Here is an 18,315-nt window from a genome sequence, read left to right on the forward strand (position 1 = left end):
CTTCTTTTACGTATATTTGTAAACCTTTGCTTTTGTTTGCCGTATTTTTTTTAGCTCCGAAAGGCATTTAACAAGCAGGCGGACGAAATCAAGAGCCTGCGCAAAACGCTCAACGTGTCGGAGAAGCGTGTCCGCGAGCTGGAGGCGGAAGTGAAGCGGCTGCAGCAGCAACTGAAGCAAAACCAGTAGAGTAGGCAACACGGAAGGGCATACAACACCGGAAACATTGTGATTTGGGATATGTGATTGTTTCGGAAAAGGAGAGTTTTATGTGTTTCTTTGTTTGTGTTTGGTTTGGTTGGTTCGGCTCTCTCGCGTTTTTGCGTGTGTGTGTGCGCGAAGAAGCAGCGTATAATGAATTTGCGTATATGTTTTGCGTATGTGTGGTTTGTGCATTTTGTCAAGCATCAAACGCATGACGTTACGATGATGTATGTCGTATTTGTGTCTGTGTACGCTTGGTCCATGAGTGTGTGTGATCGTATATGTGTAGGGAAGGGAAGATAGGACAACAAACACGTGACAAATATCGAAAATGTAATGAATGTAAGGAACACGGGAAATTGGGGAGAGGAACACGAGAGTAGTTACCACTACCTACCCCCATCGTCCCACGAAACAGTAGAGAGAGAGACAGAGAGAGAGAGACAGAGAGAGAGAGCGAGAGAGATAGGATCGGTATGATTTATAAGCACAATAGAACGATTAGGTTAACCAGCCGGTCGGCGTGATCGGCTTTAGGAGATAGGTGGACGAGGCCGAGGTTTTTGTGGCGTAACTTTTGCGCTCTGCTAAACGCTTCTACTACTGGCGGGGGGATGGTACTAACCTCCCGCAGAATGTACTACCGCTGCTGCCGCCAACCCTCATTACACTATATACTTACTTACCCGTGTGTATATGCGAAACAAGATTTGCTTTTAACGTTGACTTACGCAACAACAACAAAACAAATGAATGAACGAACGAACGAGTGTGTGTTTGCTGCCGAAAATGGGAAAACAGCAATATGCAGATGAGCTTGCGGGCTGCACAAACGGGAATCGACGCTACAACCACTGCTTACAACCACCATTCCCTTTCATATTCTCTCATCTCTGCTTAGAGGAGGAGACAAGAAAAGACACAGCTTTTTGCCACAGTTGGGCTTACTAATGCTAAATACGATAATAATGTCACCTAAATGTAGCTCATAGTATTCTCCCTCCCCCCTTTCACACCAAACCCGAAACAGCAGCGCGTGGAAAGATTAATCCTGCTTTCCCCTCATTTTGTTCTACTCTCTATCTTTTCGAGAAGCATTTAGCGAACGAACGTTGTGAGGAGTAATTTAATCAGGCATTTGTGTTTATTTTTCTCTCTTTCTTCATACAAGATGCTATCCATTTTTTAAGATTAAGGTACTTGGAAGAGTAACGAAGCTAACGAGTTGAAGAGCTTTTTTGGCAAAAAGAATGTACGAAGAATCACACGAGTGATGTGTGTGTGTGAAAGAAAGAAAGAAAGCAAAAGAATGTATGTGTGTGTGTGCATGTGTGTAAAGAATGAATCGAGCTTGAGAGCATAATTTAACACGTAACGCAGTGGAACAGAGAAACTTCACGAGAGCCGCGCAACAAGAATGCTAGTAAAATGTGAATGTGAAAAAACGCTATAACCATTTGGCCTGCCGCATCAATAGATGGAATGTGAGCAAAAAAGCAAAATAAGACAACAACGTAAAGGAACAAAGAAAAACTGACTGGGGTATGTTTTTGTGTGTGTGAAAGAATGATTCATTGTTTTCCTATTGGAGGATTATTTGTCACGTTTTTTTTTTATTATTACTTAAAAATCCACTCACTAAACACTATTCATTATTCTAGTACATTTGAACATATTGTGGTGTACACTGCACCGGGTCTTGGTGCGCAATGTTGGAATGTTGGATGGAAAAGAATGGACGGAAAACGGAAATGCTCTCGGGCAAAAGAATCTCACGAAAGTCTCATCTAGTTGTTCGGTAAAACGATGGATGATACGCTAGAGTACGCAATACCCGCAAATGCACGCCTAAAGCGTCACCTTCCGGAGAAGAGAAGCTGCAAGAAGCTGGATGAAGGGAAGCAGCCCCACCACTGTGGCAAGCACTGTGCCGGAAACGAACTGCGCCGAGCGTGGAGCACTGTTACACCCGTCCGTGTCGCAGGTGTAGATGCACGATCGGTACTCGATCTGGTCGCCCGGATTGCGCACATAGTTGCAGTAGTTGCCGAGATCGCGCGACGAGCAGTAACGCTTAGCACCAATGCCATCTAGAGTCGAGTTCAGGCAAAGAGAGAAGGAAGAATGATTAATATGAGCAACACAACCAACAGCAACAGCAACAAACAAACACGTAGCAAGCCATGTGGATGGATGGGTGAGATAAAAAGACTTAAACGTAAAGGTGTGAGTCATGCAGCAAGAAAAGGTGAGTTTTGCAACGGAAAAGGCGTGAAACAAGTGGCACACAACACACAATGTACAAACACTAAAAGCGAAAGAATAACCGAACCATGCATTGCCGTCGATTTGATGCAGTACTCGGCCTCGAACACGTGATCGCACGGTTCCGGCTTGAAGGGGGACGCCTCGTCCGCGACCAGCATGTCCGAACAGTACATGGAGTGGGCGGACGAGCACTGGTAGCAAAGGATGCCGCACGCTGAAAGTGGTCAAGAAAGGTGTGTGTTTGTGTGTATGTTTTGGGTTAGCCGGGTTAGATGAATGTAGTGAAGCCCAAACACCCGATATTTCGACCACTTTTGAACCATATGTTAAATATGTTATATAAACTCTAATGTTCTACCAGCAGCCTGGCCAGTGGTGTTAGTTGTGTGAAAGAGAACCATGCAGCGCGAGATGTTAGCCAACAGAGCCAACGAGTGGCAGGAGGATGACGATACCTTCGAAGCGGCCAATATGCTTGATGCAGAACTTGGCCCCGTACACGTTGGAGCAGTCGACCGGCTTCAGGTCGGGCGTATCGAACCGTTCGAACCATTCGCTGCACTGGAACGGTGTCGTCGAGTCGGTCGTATTGCACACGTAGCAGCTGATGGCCGTTGCTTTTTTTTTTTTTTTTGAGGGTAGATGCGATTTACACACCCAATGAAGAACAAGGTGGTGGTGGTGGTGGAGAAAGAAAGAAATATTCGTTAGCATTAAAATTGTCATCGCCCTCCCTTCGGTATGGTGGCTTATTCAACGAAACGAGCATAATCTGGAGCTGGAACACTACGACGCGGCAACAAAAAAGTGCATCCGTAATCTAGTTGGGTTTCCCACCACCCTTTGCTGTAACACTGACAGCGCAAATTTCCATCCCGAAAGGCAGATAATTATTTTAATGGCCCAAAATCTCGTCCTTTCGTCCTCGTTATCCTTTTGCCGCGGACTGACTGACTGCATTGTGAGTGAAGAGTAAAACGACCACTTACAGCAAGTGTGTGATGTACGTCCAATTTATGTCGTTTAGCGGAGTTTTCTTCCTTCGTGTGTTCGTGAAACGAGTGCCTTTTTTCACGCATCACGGAACAATTGTCGCCAAGTGGCCACCAGACGAGAAATGCAGATTTAATCAGCTTAATGCATTCGGTTTCGTTGGTTCCGTTCTTCAACAAATCCAAGTGTGCGTTGAAAGTGTTCTCTTTCGCTCGCACTCTCTCGTTCTCTCGCTTTCTCTGGATTTGGATGAGGCTTCAGGAGCCCTTCAAAGCGCGCCGTTCCAATTGGACCGTATAGACGCGTATTTTCGGCAACACTTCAACCCGGGCGCCCGAAGACCGGTGAAGTGTACTTTCCATTCCGCGATAGCCAGGGGATTTTCATCTCAAAACGAGCGAGTTACAAGGATGAGCTGTTTTGTTTGTCTGGCGTGTTCTGGCGTCGAATTCTGCTACTTGGTTCAAGTAAAACAGAAAGTTTGTGTGAAGAGTTTAAATCGTGTTCCTGTACGGCGAAATCGTGCGCTACTATCGCGCCACGGGTTTTCACGGAAAACTGCTGTGCCCAAATAGGAAAGTTTTGCCTTCGCGGAAAGTAAGTGAAAGTCAAATAGAGAAGAGAACTGCTTTTTACACTTTCCAGAAAGTCCTGCGGGGCTTTTTGTGGCCTTTGTCTGTCTCATTCTCTCTCTCTCTCTCGCTCTCTCTCTCCTCGTTCCAGTTATGAAGCAACAATGATGTGGCATGCTCTTCGTCACCGCTCCTTCCACACCCGCATGTGCGTCCTTTCCGGCTCCGGCAATCAATATACCGAGCCCCGGTTTCGATTGTCCGTTGATGTGGAAGAGCACCGATAAGAGTTCTCGAGCCCGTGGTACTGCCAGGCATTGGTCGGTCGGTACGCTTTTGAAGCGGATATTGCTGCTAAATGAATCACAGCCCATGATGATTATGATGATGGTGATGGAGGGACATGCCTTAAAATCGTGCTTTTTCAATTCCACGGCGGAAGTGGGCCTTCTGCGGGGCCCGGTATTACATTTGCCTCCGTGTAACAGCAGCAGCAGCAGCACGTGTGCTGTGTTTGATCGATTTAATTTGCGTTTGGCAAGGTGCAAAGCATAATTCTCACTTGATCCTCGCTTCTCACTGCTCACACTGCTCACACTGCTCACTGGGCGTGAGCGTCTCAGCTTTTCTCACCACATCAAACAACAACAAATACCATTCCCCTGCCCCTCCAAGAATGACTCATTGGTCATTGCACTTCTCCCCGTGCTTAATCAAAGAGGGGTGTTTCGGTTTCATTTTCCACCCCGTAAAAACGCACGCGTCACGCACACACCATTTTCAACTTACCACTCTCTACGGCGGCCAGCAGGAAAACCACTCCCAGTCCAAATTGCTTCATGGTTTTTTCTTTCCACGTTTAATTAGTAGCGAGACACTGCAGCAGCAGCACACCCAAAGTGACGCGCGACAGACGACGGACGGCTACAGTTGCTGCGTTAGCGCCCTTCGGTTGCCAAGGAAACGGCTACCTACAAATCGAATCGACACAAGCAAAAAGGAACGATTATGAATTAATTCTATGCGCACGAGAAGGGCATAAGTGTTCTTTTTTTACGTTTTGATTTGTTCCTGCAGCAGCTGCTTAACAATACAAACACACCCGCACACGATCACTCTCGATCACGATCTGCTGCTGTCACACGCGCCTGTTTGACAGGTGTGTGCTAAATCGATCAAAACTCACACACACACACACACACAGGTGACGGGAAGCGTAGCCGTTCGTCGAGAATTTAAATTCAAATGCGAATCCACGTGCGAACGAAGCAACCAGAGATTTTTCTATGGAGCGGTCGATAGAAGCTGCGAACTTAACGCGTCGAAGGGAATAAAGGAACTGAATGTCATGCACAAAAACGGCCGGTCAGTTAAACGGCTCGTCGCCATTCCCAGCCAAGCGCATGCGCTTTCCGTTAAATGAATGAAGGGGAAAAGCACGGCTTCATTCACGACCTAAACGGTCGGTCGAACTGAAACACTTCATCAGTGCTCTTAACGCGGCAGTTGCCGCAGCGACAGTACAAAGGTAAGAATTTTCGAAATGAATTGACGAGGTTTTATTATTTCAGCGATGCTTTGAGCATGCTTTCTAAAACAGCATTTTCCCATTAAATACTAGCTTGTTTCCAATTTCTTTCTATTTCTTCTTTCTATTTCAAAAAATTACTTGGAGCAACAGTACACAGCACAACTTAGCATAAAATTAAATCAATAAAACCATAACATCGCTGTGTGTTTGTGGTTTTTTTTTTGTTCTTTTTATTGAATCCATTCTTCTCATTTCCATAAATGTTTCTTGCTCTTATCACGATGTTGCCATATATAAGTCTTGCTCTGTTTACCATTCCCGTTTTTTTTTGTTTGTTTGTTTGTTTACTCCTTCGGGAGGGTTTCCTTCCTCTTGCGCTTCCTCTTGCAAATATGCTTGCCTGTGTGTATGTGTGAGTGTGTGTGTCTATTTGTTTGCTGATTTGTTTACATATGCATATCAGCAGTTCCACATTCTTCTTCTACCGCTCCTTGTGCTGAATGCCTGCTGCTGCTATGGATAAATGGTAATGCTTTTACAACGTACAGGCACACACACACACATACAACACTTTTTTAGGGAGATTTTAAATGGTGTCGTCCTAACTGCCTAACAGCCTAACTGAATTAACCGAACAAAACCATAATTATATATAACGAAAATGCATGCAAAAACGTTCTACGTGGCTGGTGGTGTGGTGGTGGTAGCACGCGCAACGGTTGTTTTTGCAGAAGGATTTAACTGTTGCCTTTCTCTCTCTCTCTGTCTCACTTTTAAAATGCCATTATTACTGTTAGGGTTACATTTCTTGCGAGTACTGTTTTTTTTTTTCTTTCGATTGCTAATATGCTTTCTATCTAAACGTTTTCACTTTCGTGTATGTATTTGTGTAGTATTTGTGGGATGGTGGTGGTGGTGGTGGGTTTGTTTTTATTTCATACTCGACACCTACTACGAATTGCTGCTGGCCTGCCTACTTCACTACTACCACTGTTACGTTTCGTTTCCATGGTGCTTCTACATCTAACCCGCGCGCAAATGCTTCACAGGTACGCAGCACAAGCCAACCTGTTCCTTCGTGCGCACATTTTTGCTCGTTGGGGCACTGCTCTACTCCCCACGTGCTTATAATTAGGGTACGGGGATAGTAATGTTTTAAATGAATCAATGAACAAGGAGAAGATTAAATGAATAATGCGAAATCTTACAAAGCAAGCGGCATAGATGTATGTATATCACCTCGCACACTTTTTGTATTTTTCCTTTTTCCTCCAACCATGGTGTTTAAAAGCGAGCGTTTTGTTTTTTGGATCTGTTCCACGAGCTGTTACGAGCTACGATGTTCGTGTGTGTGTGTGTGTGGCTACAAGCAAACGACCTATATGTTCTGTCACGACCTATTTTCATCAGTCAAAAACACACTTTGCTTTCACGTATCGTAGTTTAGAGTTAGTAAATGTAGTGTAGTGTTTGCCAGTAGTCTCGCCCGTCTAACAACAGAACAGAAGAGAATGGGTTCTCTCTCTCTCTCTTTGCTTACATGTCTAACAAAACAAACAAAAAAGTAGTGTATAAAAAGCAACAAAGAAATAAAGTTAAAATATTATTATTATTTAAAAAAAAACACGCACACACATACACTCAAAATAATACACGAGAAATATCACACACTCAATCGGCACGGACGCGTAAGCGGTGTTGTACTTTTTTTTACGTGGAACGAAAGTTCAAAGGTCAGAAAGTGTATAACAAGATAGAGAAAGAAAGAAAGGAAAAATAAACAAACAGAAATATACTAAATTTACGTTTTCCACTTTCAGTGGCTGCGTTCAACTGCGTTCGGTGGTCGAGCGAGGAAGCACACACACACGCGCATAAAAAATATATACTGATTCGTTCAAATAAATATCTCTTTTTCTTCAAAGAACTTCTCTCTCGCTCTCTCTCTTTCTGCCATTCGCCCTATTTGCTTCTTTTACACGGGAAGACACACTTCTATTCGCTCTCTCTCTCTCTCTCTCACTGATTGCACACAGACCACACACGCCGCCTACTCGGTTCGGTTGCTCCGTCTACGTCAGGGCCGGCTTAACACGCGTCTTCTTTCGCTTCAAGCTCGAGTCCGTCTTGAGGGAGCGTTTCTTCTTTAGCAGCTTCTTCCCGCCGGCATCGGTCCCCGATTTGGTGGATTTAGCCAGCTTGGTTTGCTTTGGCTTGAGCGTACCCTTGCCAAACTTGGTGCCGACCTTCCCTTCGCCACTGCTGCTACCGCCACTCCCGCTAGCGATGCTACCACCACCACCACCACCGACAACAACACTCTCCATTGAAGGACCCATCGAAGACGAAGCCGTGACCACATCACCGACACCAACGCTGCCACCACCAACGACACCACCAACACCACCACCACTGCAAATCAACGCTTCCGTTGTGACCGTGGTGCCGCCGACCGTCGTGTGCAGCTCGCTTGCTGCCTGTGTGTACGTTGAGATCAGCTTCGAGATGCCAGCGTGCGTGGTGGTAACGATCGTGGCGCCCGGTGACGCAGTGCCACCACCGGTGTACGAGCAGCACGGGGCCGCATCGAAGCTATCGTCACACTGCATATCGTTCACGTCCAGTAGTTTGCTTTCCGATTTCACCTTCTTGCCCGCGCCCAGTGCCGGAAGGTCGGCCAGCGTGCCCGGCACCACGGTGAGGAAGTTGGGCAGCGAGCCCGACCCAATGCCGCCCTTAAAGCACAGCTCCGAGGCCTGCTGGGCCGACACTTTGATCTTTTTGCGAGGCACTTGTTCCTTCGTGCTGCGAAGCATTAGCTCCTGGAGTTTCTTACCACCGGCGCCAACTGCCCCAACAACGCCACCACCCACGCCGACACCAACACCACCACCGGTGCCGCTCACATCGCACAGGACTTTTGATTTTTTCGGCTTACCGAAGGCACCGACCTTGCGGGAAATCTTGCCACCGGCTCCACCGGCACCGACGACGTGTGTCGCTTTAAGCGTCACCGATGAACCGCTCGCTTTCAGCACCTGCCGGGGGTGCTGGGTCGATCCGGCACCGGTACCGGATGTGCCACTGGGGCCACCCCCTCCACCGGCTAGTAACAGTGTGGCCGCATCCGGATCACCCACCATCTTGCTCGCGACGGTGACGGTCGGGCCGGGGACACCCGTTTGCTGCCCTGCGCCGCCGGCCACACCGACCACCGGTGCGCCGAGCGAATGATCCCACTGGATTGCGTTTTCCTTCGCTACGTCTATCGAGCAGGACAGCTGATTGGCCAGCCGCTTCGTGTGGGACTTCTGGGTCTGGTGTGCGAGAGACGATGGCGATGATGGCGATGATGATGATGAAAAAAAGAAGAAATAAAATGATTGTGTAAATGAAAGTGTGCAGTACTACGTGTGGTGGTGGAGTCATGTAAAGGGCTCTTGCCTTCAGCCCAACCCAACACCATCGGCTCGGCGCTTTTCCGCGCCACAAACACATAGAAACAATTAAAAAATATCGATTTATACCACAAATTATGTTATTAGCAGAAGGAAAGGGGAGAATATTTACAAAAAAGAGTCAAAAGCGACAAGATAGCACCAAACTACAGCGAAACAGAGAGCGCGCAGTCCAAAGGAGCAGTAGGTAGATGAGAATTCTCAAAACTATCAATGCCAAAAAGAAACACAAGTTAGAAAAAGGAAGAGAAGGAAAGAAAGAAACCAACCCAACTACCACCAAGAAGGTAAGAAAGCAGAAAGAGATAAAGAGAGAGAACGGAAAACACAATCAACGAATGTAACTTTATTATTATTATTTAGCTAATAAACATTCTCCCAGGTTGAACGGGACAACACCGTGGGAGGCGAAAAGAGGGCGAAAAGGAACGGATAGGGCGCGATAACAACGTAACAACAATATGTATTTCGTACTTCATTAGCCTCTTCGAACCGGGAAGAACACATGAAAGAGAGCAAGCGAATTATAAGACGCGGAGAATCATTTAACGCACACACACATTGTATGAACACATTCGGGAAGTATATAATTGCACTACAAAGTTCTCGGGACGGTCGATCGATCGGACTCCAATTCCGGAAACGAAAACTGAGATCATACTGCCGCGCCACTGCTGCGCTGGCTGCTGCTGCTGGTGCTTGTAGGGTAAGTAGTAGTAGTAAGTAGTAGTGTTGTTGTTCTTGTTGTTGTTGTTGTTGTTGCAGTAGTAGTAATTGCAGTAATTAGTTGTTCTCGTAGTGATGGTACTACTGGTCGAGATGTTACTACAGCAGATAATTAAACTCCCCTGCTGCTCGCTTCAAAATATACAAAACGATCTTTAACATGAACGAGAGAACGTGTACGGCTGCTGCTGCTATTTTTTGTTTTCCTTCTGGTTGGGTGTGTTCTCGTCTTCATGGCCTGCTGCTTGCCTTTGTTAAAGCCAATCGTAACTTATAATATCACCATACTACAGGTAACGGGGGAGAGGGGTGGGGACGAAACGAAAAAGGAAGGAAAAACATAAACATCCAAATGAAGAAAGAGATAGAAAGACCGGAGCAACGAAAAAACCATGCAATAGCATAAAATGGAAAAGAGGAAGAAAGGCACACTAGAATAATTTCCCCCACTACCTTCACCATCCCAAAACAAGGACATACACGCACACACACGCACAACACTTTAGGCAACTTGATGCTGTGGCTGCGGCTGATGATGCTGTTGGAATGCGTCGGCAAAGAGCAGAGCCGCCCGCGGACAACATATTACCTTATTGGTGACGCGTGCCTTCGACGAGCCGCGCTCGATTTCGATCCGCAGCGCGTTGCGCAGCCCCTGAAGGGTGCGAAACTCGCAGTTCGGCAATCGGGACAGTGGGTTCGAGTTGGTGAGATCCAAAATGGATGGTCCGAGGGCTTTCCCAACCTAAAAAAACCGGCAAAACACGGTTAGCTGGCGGTTTGTTTCATGGCATTTTGGGGACCTACGACCTACCTCCTCGAATACGGCCGGCGTATACTTCGGGGGTACAAGTGTGTGGGTCGTTTTGGCCACAATCTCCTTGCCCCGGGGTGGCAGTATGTTGACGCACTTGCCAGTGTTGTAGTTGCATTCCAGCGTGTAGCTCTTAATCAAACCGGTGCTCTTGTACACGGCCACGCGTCCCGATCCTTCCTTCGACAGACCGTCCCGCTTACCCCTACAACGAAATGCGGCATTCGTCAGTTAAAATTGTACCTCATCACGCTCCCGCGTTCGCTCTCCGCCCTCTCTTACTTGTAATACATGTTGCGCTCGCTGAAATTGCACGCATCGAAATGGAAGTGCTGCGAGTTGAGGCTCATCAGCCGCGGCAGCAGCATGCACTCGACCGCTTCGACCGTGCTCGGCAGATGGTTCCCGTACATGAACACGCCCTTCTTCGAGGCGTGCCCGTGCAGATCGATGTACATGAACAGATTGCTACGGTCCTCGTACACCACCCGATCGTGCCGCTCGTCCAGCTGGGCCAGAAAGTCCAGGCTAATGTTCAGGCTGCGCGGCACACCGCCAACGCCACCGCCGCCCATCACCGGATTAAGGTACTCGTTGCGGTGCGATCGATAATGGCTGTACGGCACGGCGCTGGTTTGAGGCGTTTGGGGGCGATTTTTACCACCCACCGTGGTTCCACCGTCACCAAGGACAGTTCCACCACTGCCGGAAGCTCGACCAGCTCCACCCACACCGATCAAGGACGACGTCGTGGAGGAGGACGTAGCTTGCTGCTTGCCACCTGCGGAGCCCTTTTTGAACGCGCCCAGCGCCATTTTGCCACCGTGCAGCGTGGCGACGACCTGCCCTTGAGCGGTTCCGCCCGCTGACATGGCACCACCCGTGCCAGCTACTCCACCCGCTGCTCCTCCCCCCGCCAGATAGTGATGGTGGTGATGATGGTGATGATGGTGATGGTGATGGTGATGCGGATGTACCAAAAACTCCTTGAACTTGAGCGTGCCGGGGGTCGCACCGAGAAACTGTGGCTTGTTCAGCACGTGCTGCTTGTGATGGGCGCTCTTGCCGATGCCACCCTTTCCCGTGTCGACCTTGGCCGTTACCGAGTGGATTGATTTTTTCAAGCTCAGGCTAGAAGCGCTTCGGCCGCCCGCAGTACCGCGGAAGGTAGCGGGTGCAAGGTTGTTGCTGCTGTTGCCGCTTGCGGTGGAGGCCGTGCCTTCGCTAACGATCGGATTTAGCTCAGGAATGAGTTTCTCGGTGAAAACTTGGGCCGCAGTCGTAGCAGCGGCAACGAGCGATTGCGGCTGCACGACGGCTGCCGGCGTGGAATCGGCTGCGGGCGGGCTGCCAGTGGAATCGGCGGATGATTGAGTGGGCAGCGCGGTGCTCGATGCAACCTTCGACGTCAGCGAGGACGAGGTGGAGCTTGCCTCGCTGAACCCGGAATCGGACGCCGCCGGTGTGTCCTGTTCGACTGAATCCGATTCTGGAAAAGGAACAGAAAACAGGGAACAGAACGGAAGCATTAGTTTTAAAGGTTCCGCGCAACAGGCACACGTGGAATCATGCATTAAACAAAACCGTTTCTGATTATGACAAAACAAACATGCGGAATGGTTGGCTGCTGAGCGAGACCGAGCCAGTTTGTTAAATGTGTGCCGCCAAATGTGTTAGTATGTTATGTTTTAGCGGACAATGAAACAACCCCAAAATGGAAGACGAAACAACATCTGGATTCATCAATACACGCTTGCAATGTAGCTTTTGAGTGGATAAACAATAAACAGCCGATCAGCAGTTGCAATGCCAATAAGACTAAGAGAGAATGAATCTTCCAAAATGTCCGTTTCGCAAAGGGAGCATTACATGCGTGTGAAGCTAGAGCTGTGGTGATGTGGCTAATGAGGAGCTGCCATGGAAACCACCTTCGTTTGCCCTTTCGCTCAGGGGGACATACCATCGGTGAGTGGTGACGATGCAACGGAAGCGGTAGTAGTTGTGTTAGCATTGGTTAACCCCGTCGGAGATGAGACCAACTCGGCTGACTCCTCCGCGGTAGATGTGGACTCTTCCTCCGCCACCGCCGGCAACACCAGTGTAGGTTTGGGAAGGGCTTGCGCTATAGGGGACAACTTTGCGCCACTGCCAGCAGACACACCGGCACCGGACGCACCAGCCTTTGCGCGTCGACGGCGTAAAATTTTGCCCAACAGTTTATCCGACCACGATGCGGATGACGACGACGATGGGGAAATGGTGCTTTTCGCTCGATTGGACAAACTAGCCCCCGGTTCGGCAGGCGTTACGAAAGCAATCACGGACCGTCGCTCGCTGGCGACGCTTACGGTGGACTGCGGCGTGCTGGACAGGGACGGTGTGCGGCGCTTCCGAATCGATCCATCCACTGGGAGCGACATGGTCGAGGACAATCGTTTGACTGGTTGGTGGGAGGCCGGGGCAGAGAAAGGAAGCACGGAACTTGTACTGGAAGCTTTCCATGACGAGTCGATGGATTTTAGTTTGGGAAGTTTCACTTTCTGAATGTGTTGTGTTGTGTTAGTAGAAGGAGTAGTAGTAGTGGCGGTAGCATTGGTAGTAGTGGTAGTAGAGGTGTTGGTAGTATTGGTAGTCCCTGTTGTAGCACCACAGACAGGACTAACTGAGAGCGGTTGTGCGCTGTGAGTGCTGTGTCGTCTCGTTATCGTCAATGGGATCGTGGTCGAGGGTATACCTTTTTTCAGTGTCATTTTCACATTGCCTCCCGATGTATCCACCGGTGCGGATCCTTCTCCGGCTGGTGTAGCACTTTCGGGATCGACAACACCGATCGCTTCCTTGGATCCTTCCCCGTGCGCGTGCTCCTTTTCCTTCTCCAGTTCGTACGATTCAACTTCATCCACACCGAGATGGTAGTACCTGAGGTAGGAGCAAAGAGAGAGCGAGCGAGAGAAAGAAAGAGAGAGAGAGAGAGAGAGAGAGAGAGAGAGAGAGAGAGAGAGAGAGAGAGAGAGAGAGAGAGAGAGAGAGCGATAAATCAATAAAATGGGTCATTTTCGACGGGACTCTTGTGACTCCACAACTTGCCTAATCAACTTCCTGGCGGCATAGATTGCCGGTTGCGTCTCGTGGCAGGGGCTAATGTACACCCGGTTGAGATTGTGACCGCGCGTATCCGACCGGTACAGCCCGTTGTACACGCCGTCCGGGTTCAAGAAGGGAATTATCTTAAACACGTACATCCGCCGAAGCGTCTGCGAGACGATGCTCTTCCGATCCAGCAGCATGCTGAGAAACCCGTTCAGCACGAAGCTGGCCGGCGTTTCGCCCGGATGCACGCGGGACGAGATGAACACGATCTTCTTCTCTCTAAACGTATGGCAGCGCTGGGCCGCCTCGTCCGGGAACAGATTGCGCAGGCGCGTCTCGCGCGCCGTCTGAATCCCGTGAAAGGAGCTGATGGTGAGCAGCTCGATACGGCGGTGCTCGATCGAGTGCGTCAGCAGCTCGCGGCAGTAGTAGATCTCGTCCCGTGGGTCCGCTTTCTGATCGTCCTCCGGGGAGGGATTGGCGGCAGCCGCCGCCGACGATGCCACGTTGAGCTGATGGTGAAACGACGGTAACTTTGCTTTCGTTGCGGACGCCGACGAGGACGCTTGTTGTGCGGGTTGTTTCATTTCACCACCACCACCACCCTGCGGTAACTCTATTTTCACCTTGTTCACAAGGTTTGTAATCTGCTGCATCGATTCAGAGGTGTTTTCATCAATTACCATCCCACCGGCACCGCCGGGCCCGAGCACGGTTTGCAGCGATTTGGCCGCCTCCGCCAGCACTTCCTTGCCCGGCGGCGAACCTTCCCCGACACCGTCGCGTGCCGTTTCGTCGAACGATTCCGGGCTGGTACGGTCGACGCGCTCCATCTTCGACAGCTTCCCTTTCCGGCGGTGCGGTGCCAGGTTGGAGATGTTTTTCGATTCCTCCGCCGCAGCCGCGGGCAGCGTGTCGTACTTTTGCGAAATGTCGTACGCCATCTTGTGCAGCTCGAACGGATGGCGGCCATACTTGCGATCGAACGTGGACAGCTGGTCCATCAGCTCGGTGTAGGTGAAGGGAAACGTAAACGCGTAATAGATCCGCGTCGTGTCGCCGCCCACCTCTGGCACCTTGTGCAGGAAGGAGATGAAGAACACATCGTTCGTAATCTGCAAAGAAAGGATGATATTTAGCCCGGGAGCTTTCTTTAAAGCGCAGCGTAAGACAACTCACCGAATACGATGGCTTATCTTTGATCCGTTCCCAGCGCCCGTTCGGGCCCACCTTCGTGACCGGGTGCATGCCCTGGCTGAACAGTTTCGCCTGCTTGTTTAGATTCATCACATTAAACTTTACGATTTGGTTGGGCCGTCCGCCCGTCACCGCGAAATGGAACCAGGTCCGGTTCTGATTCTCGTACGGCGTGCCGGCACAGTCCGGGCGGGTCCACAGATTGAACTCCACCTCCACCAGCGGATTCTCCGTCGCGTGCGGTGTGGGCGAGGGAATGGGCATCCCGAGGGACCCGCCGCCGTTGGCACCGGGCGTTGCGGCAGCGCTGCCACTTCCGGACACCGACGAAAGCAGTCCATGGTGTTGCTGATGCAAGCCAATCCCCAGCGTGGCTGCTACTATGGCGGAAGCGCTCGTACTGCCCGGCCCGATGGCACTGCTCCCCGAACCGATAACGGGAACACCAGACGTCCCACTCGATACCGTGTTGCCCACGATTCCGAGTCCTGGGCGGGTAGAAAACGGCAGGGGAAAAGAAGAGCAGACAAATAGAATCAATTCCAATGCAAGAAGCGAAAGAAGTAGGTTATTTATTTGAAACATTGCTGCGCGCTTGCATTCCCTTCCCCCTTCCGTGCTTCGGAATGTAGGCGCCCGCCACCGCTACGAGCATTTGTTGATTTCTGGGCTACTTTGATTTGATCGATTTAACTGTCGGCAGGTTTCTCTCCGCCAAAGCAAAAGCTTTTCCTTTCGCGTGTGACTTTTGGGCCTTTTTTGCTTTGCTTTTTTTATGCTGTTGTATCGTGTTCGCACACGTGGATGCTTATCTTGTGGAATTGCGAGGCACGATTTATTGATGTCATACTTTGGCACCGTGTTCCGGAGATTTGCCAGAGATACGCCAGGTACGCGGAGCGCTTGTTTTATCGATCCGTTGGGGGTAGAGCGTACTGTACCGCACATAAACCGTCCTTGCAAAGCAAATTGTACCAATATAAAGTAGCCCTTTTGACCGTAGTAATAAACCGGTATGTAAATGTAATGGGAATGCGGCACAATATGCACCCAACTCTGTGTTGTTGTGTGAGCCACCCTCTAAAGCACAATAGAGGAAACACTAGAGGGTGGCGTCTTCGCAAAACAGACAACATAATCAGTGTGTCCTAAAATAAAGATTACATCCTCGTTGTCTGGCAGGCATGCCGTTTCACACGAGGGAGGGCAAAGGGGAATCACCCAATCGTGCCCATGCCGAAATGTATAACCCCCCGTGTCGTGTGTGTCTATTTGTATATGTGTGTGTGTTTGCGCCGCTGTGTTTATGTAACAAGCGCCAACCAGGCCAACGGTTCGGTCAACCAGGAAAAAATACCCAAACCACCAAAGCTTTCGACCTCGACCACTGCCCGCCCGGACGTCGCATTTGCTTTCGACGAGGGGGCGCGCGTGTGGGTCAAGCCACCCAATTCTAATTCTACCCCCATCTCTGCACCACCGTTTGCACCCGACTGCAAAGTGAAATCGAGTCGACGGACGCCGAAAACAGATGTAGAAAGTTGTTTAGCCAACGTGCCGCGAGCACGCGGACTGCTTGGATGGTCACCAGCAAACTACCCCACGGTTTGACTGCTTCTATTGATTTTACACGTGAAAATGGATCTTTAAAATAAATGAAAACATTTGGACACAATGATTACCTTCACAGCATCGCACCAGCTCGACCTTTCCCAGGTTGCCTGAATCGAACTTGGAGTAGAACGTGTATCCAGCACACTCAAAGTTATCCACCATCATCATTGCCGTCGTCATCGTTGCTCCTCTGCTCCGTTTCCTTTTTTTGCTTTGCGCTCTCTATTTTGCCAACAAAACACAACCACGGCACGAAAACAATTTAGTCGCTGCTGCTGCTGCTGCTGCTCATCCTTTTTCACCCACCCGCTCTGTGGTGGGCTGGCTTTGCACTAGCAGTGAATTTAATGCAACCGCATTCGGGACGCGCTGTCCCTTTTAAAGGTGGCCAACACCCGTCGCCGTCGATATGCTCGGCCAAAGACAGTGCCACTGCATCGGGAAAGACACGACCTGCCTGCTTGCTGCTGCTGCTGCTGCTGCTGCTGCTGCTGCTGGCTGTTGCTACTGCGCTCGGCGATGTTCTTCTACTTCTGCTTTCCCACTGTTGCCGTCGCTCAGCTGAGACTGCTGCGATGAAAAGCCCGTCGCCTGAATGTGAATGTGAAAAAGTGAACGTTGATGGGTAATGGGGGTGGTGGTGGGGGAGCGGAGGTTAGAAATGAAACATGAAACAGCCAAAGGAAACTGAAAGGAACCCGTTCCCGTCGTATGGGGCAACGAAACACTTCACCAACACTCACACACACACAGGCTCACTCTCGTTCTGTCGTTCGTTCTTGTTCGTTCGCGTTTTTGAGGTCGTGATGAAGGGGACAGGGAACATAGAGCAGATGGGCAGAGTGTTTGGCAATGTGCGCTTCGCGTTAATCATACGAGGTGAAACGTAAACAAAACATTGCCCACAATCGCACACCTCATCTGTTCGTCTTTCACACCACCACCACCACCACCACCAGCACCACCACTACTATCCGTGTAACAAGAAGCACGACGAGTACCACCTCATCAACACATTCACACATACGCAATACACACACACACCCACAGTCGAGTTCGATTTCCACAGCCGTGTTTGTTGTGTGAGGGCTGTATCGTTGACTTTCGTTCAGCTTCTGCCGTAGAAAGAACAACTAAACTTCCTTTTTCCCGTTTGCCACAATCACACACACCACAGCACGGAGAAATCGACGGGAATGGTTGTGTCGTCGTTTGTCAAAAATGTCTCGAACCTTCACGCAATCGAGCACGATCTAGAGCGAACGGTCCACACAAACCCAAACCCAGACGGGAGCTTTTCCTAGCCCTACGCAGCGATGCAGGTGGAAAACTGCTAATGGCACATCGTGACACGACTTGCAGGGGATTGTTTTACACTGTTTCGATTAAGCTTTGCAACACACTCACGCTGGCGACAGAAATGGACACCGCTTTTCCGTGCTTTTCTTCACAAATTTCACTGGAGAAAGAACGGACCACAGCCTTTGTTTCTGCAGTCGTCTCCCTTTCTGTTCATTTCATTTTGTGTCTTTTTTTTTCTTCTTGTCACTGACAGCAGCGAAAATATCCCACTGTCAAAGCTGTCAGTGTGCGTGCGTTGTTTTGATCCCAACTGGGAAATGGGGTATTTTTTTGGGCCATATCAATTTAGTCATTTTCGATTTCTTTACATCGTGAAACATTAGATTTAATGCTACTCACTTTAATGTTTTGATTTCTATTCATTTTTATCGCACGAAAACGGAGCCTTCACCTGAATGTGATTTGGCCATTTATTTCTGCCTATTTGACGCTTCACCAACGAGCCCGGTCTGCACACTCCCACAGCGCTGGAACGAGATAACAGGA

General features: G+C 49.5%; 3 protein-coding genes and 1 long non-coding RNA gene across 11 annotated transcripts in view; 2 read left to right on the forward strand and 2 right to left on the reverse strand.

The window, feature by feature from the left end:
- The window catches only part of LOC121594513 (coronin-1A-like), a 30,304-nt gene extending 28,807 nt beyond the window's left edge, over positions 1-1,497 (forward strand). For all 6 annotated transcript variants that reach the window (XM_041917835.1, XM_041917837.1, XM_041917836.1 and 3 more), the window contains one exon: positions 55-1,497. In XM_041917835.1, the coding sequence (XP_041773769.1) occupies positions 55-189 (135 nt within the window). In that variant the 3' untranslated portion in view covers positions 190-1,497. The remainder of the gene's footprint in view (positions 1-54) is intronic.
- A 284-nt stretch (positions 1,498-1,781) lies between these two features.
- Positions 1,782-4,917, reverse strand: LOC121594516 (U-scoloptoxin(05)-Sm1a). The gene is made up of 4 exons (XM_041917847.1): positions 4,827-4,917; positions 2,928-3,089; positions 2,537-2,686; positions 1,782-2,294 (listed from the first exon to the last, which is right to left on the reverse strand). Exons 1-4 carry the CDS (start codon positions 4,876-4,878, stop codon positions 2,053-2,055), a joined length of 606 nt encoding a protein of 201 aa, XP_041773781.1. The 5' UTR covers positions 4,879-4,917; the 3' UTR covers positions 1,782-2,052.
- An 884-nt stretch (positions 4,918-5,801) lies between these two features.
- LOC121594509 lies at positions 5,802-18,256 on the reverse strand. 3 transcript variants are annotated; one of them, XM_041917820.1, is made up of 9 exons: positions 18,169-18,256; positions 16,536-17,058; positions 14,836-15,341; positions 13,654-14,771; positions 13,301-13,485; positions 10,849-12,055; positions 10,567-10,771; positions 10,342-10,497; positions 5,802-8,885 (listed from the first exon to the last, which is right to left on the reverse strand). In XM_041917820.1, the coding sequence occupies exons 2-9, from the start codon at positions 16,645-16,647 to the stop codon at positions 7,641-7,643; spliced, it is 4,734 nt and encodes a 1,577-aa protein (XP_041773754.1). In that variant the 5' UTR covers positions 16,648-17,058; positions 18,169-18,256; the 3' UTR covers positions 5,802-7,640. The 3 variants fall into 3 exon arrangements, with proteins under 3 accessions (XP_041773754.1, XP_041773752.1, XP_041773753.1); XM_041917818.1 differs by lacking the exon at positions 18,169-18,256 and adding an exon at positions 17,875-18,006; XM_041917819.1 differs by lacking the exon at positions 18,169-18,256 and adding an exon at positions 17,211-17,440.
- Positions 9,233-9,532, forward strand: LOC121594518. Its single transcript, XR_006004986.1, has 2 exons — positions 9,233-9,313; positions 9,390-9,532. It is a non-coding gene; the product is annotated as an uncharacterized LOC121594518 (long non-coding RNA).
- Positions 18,257-18,315: the final 59 nt, after the last annotated feature.

The sequence above is a fragment of the Anopheles merus genome, chromosome 2L, assembly GCF_017562075.2.
Source record: "Anopheles merus strain MAF chromosome 2L, AmerM5.1, whole genome shotgun sequence".
In the NCBI taxonomy this organism is placed as follows: domain Eukaryota; kingdom Metazoa; phylum Arthropoda; class Insecta; order Diptera; family Culicidae; genus Anopheles; species Anopheles merus.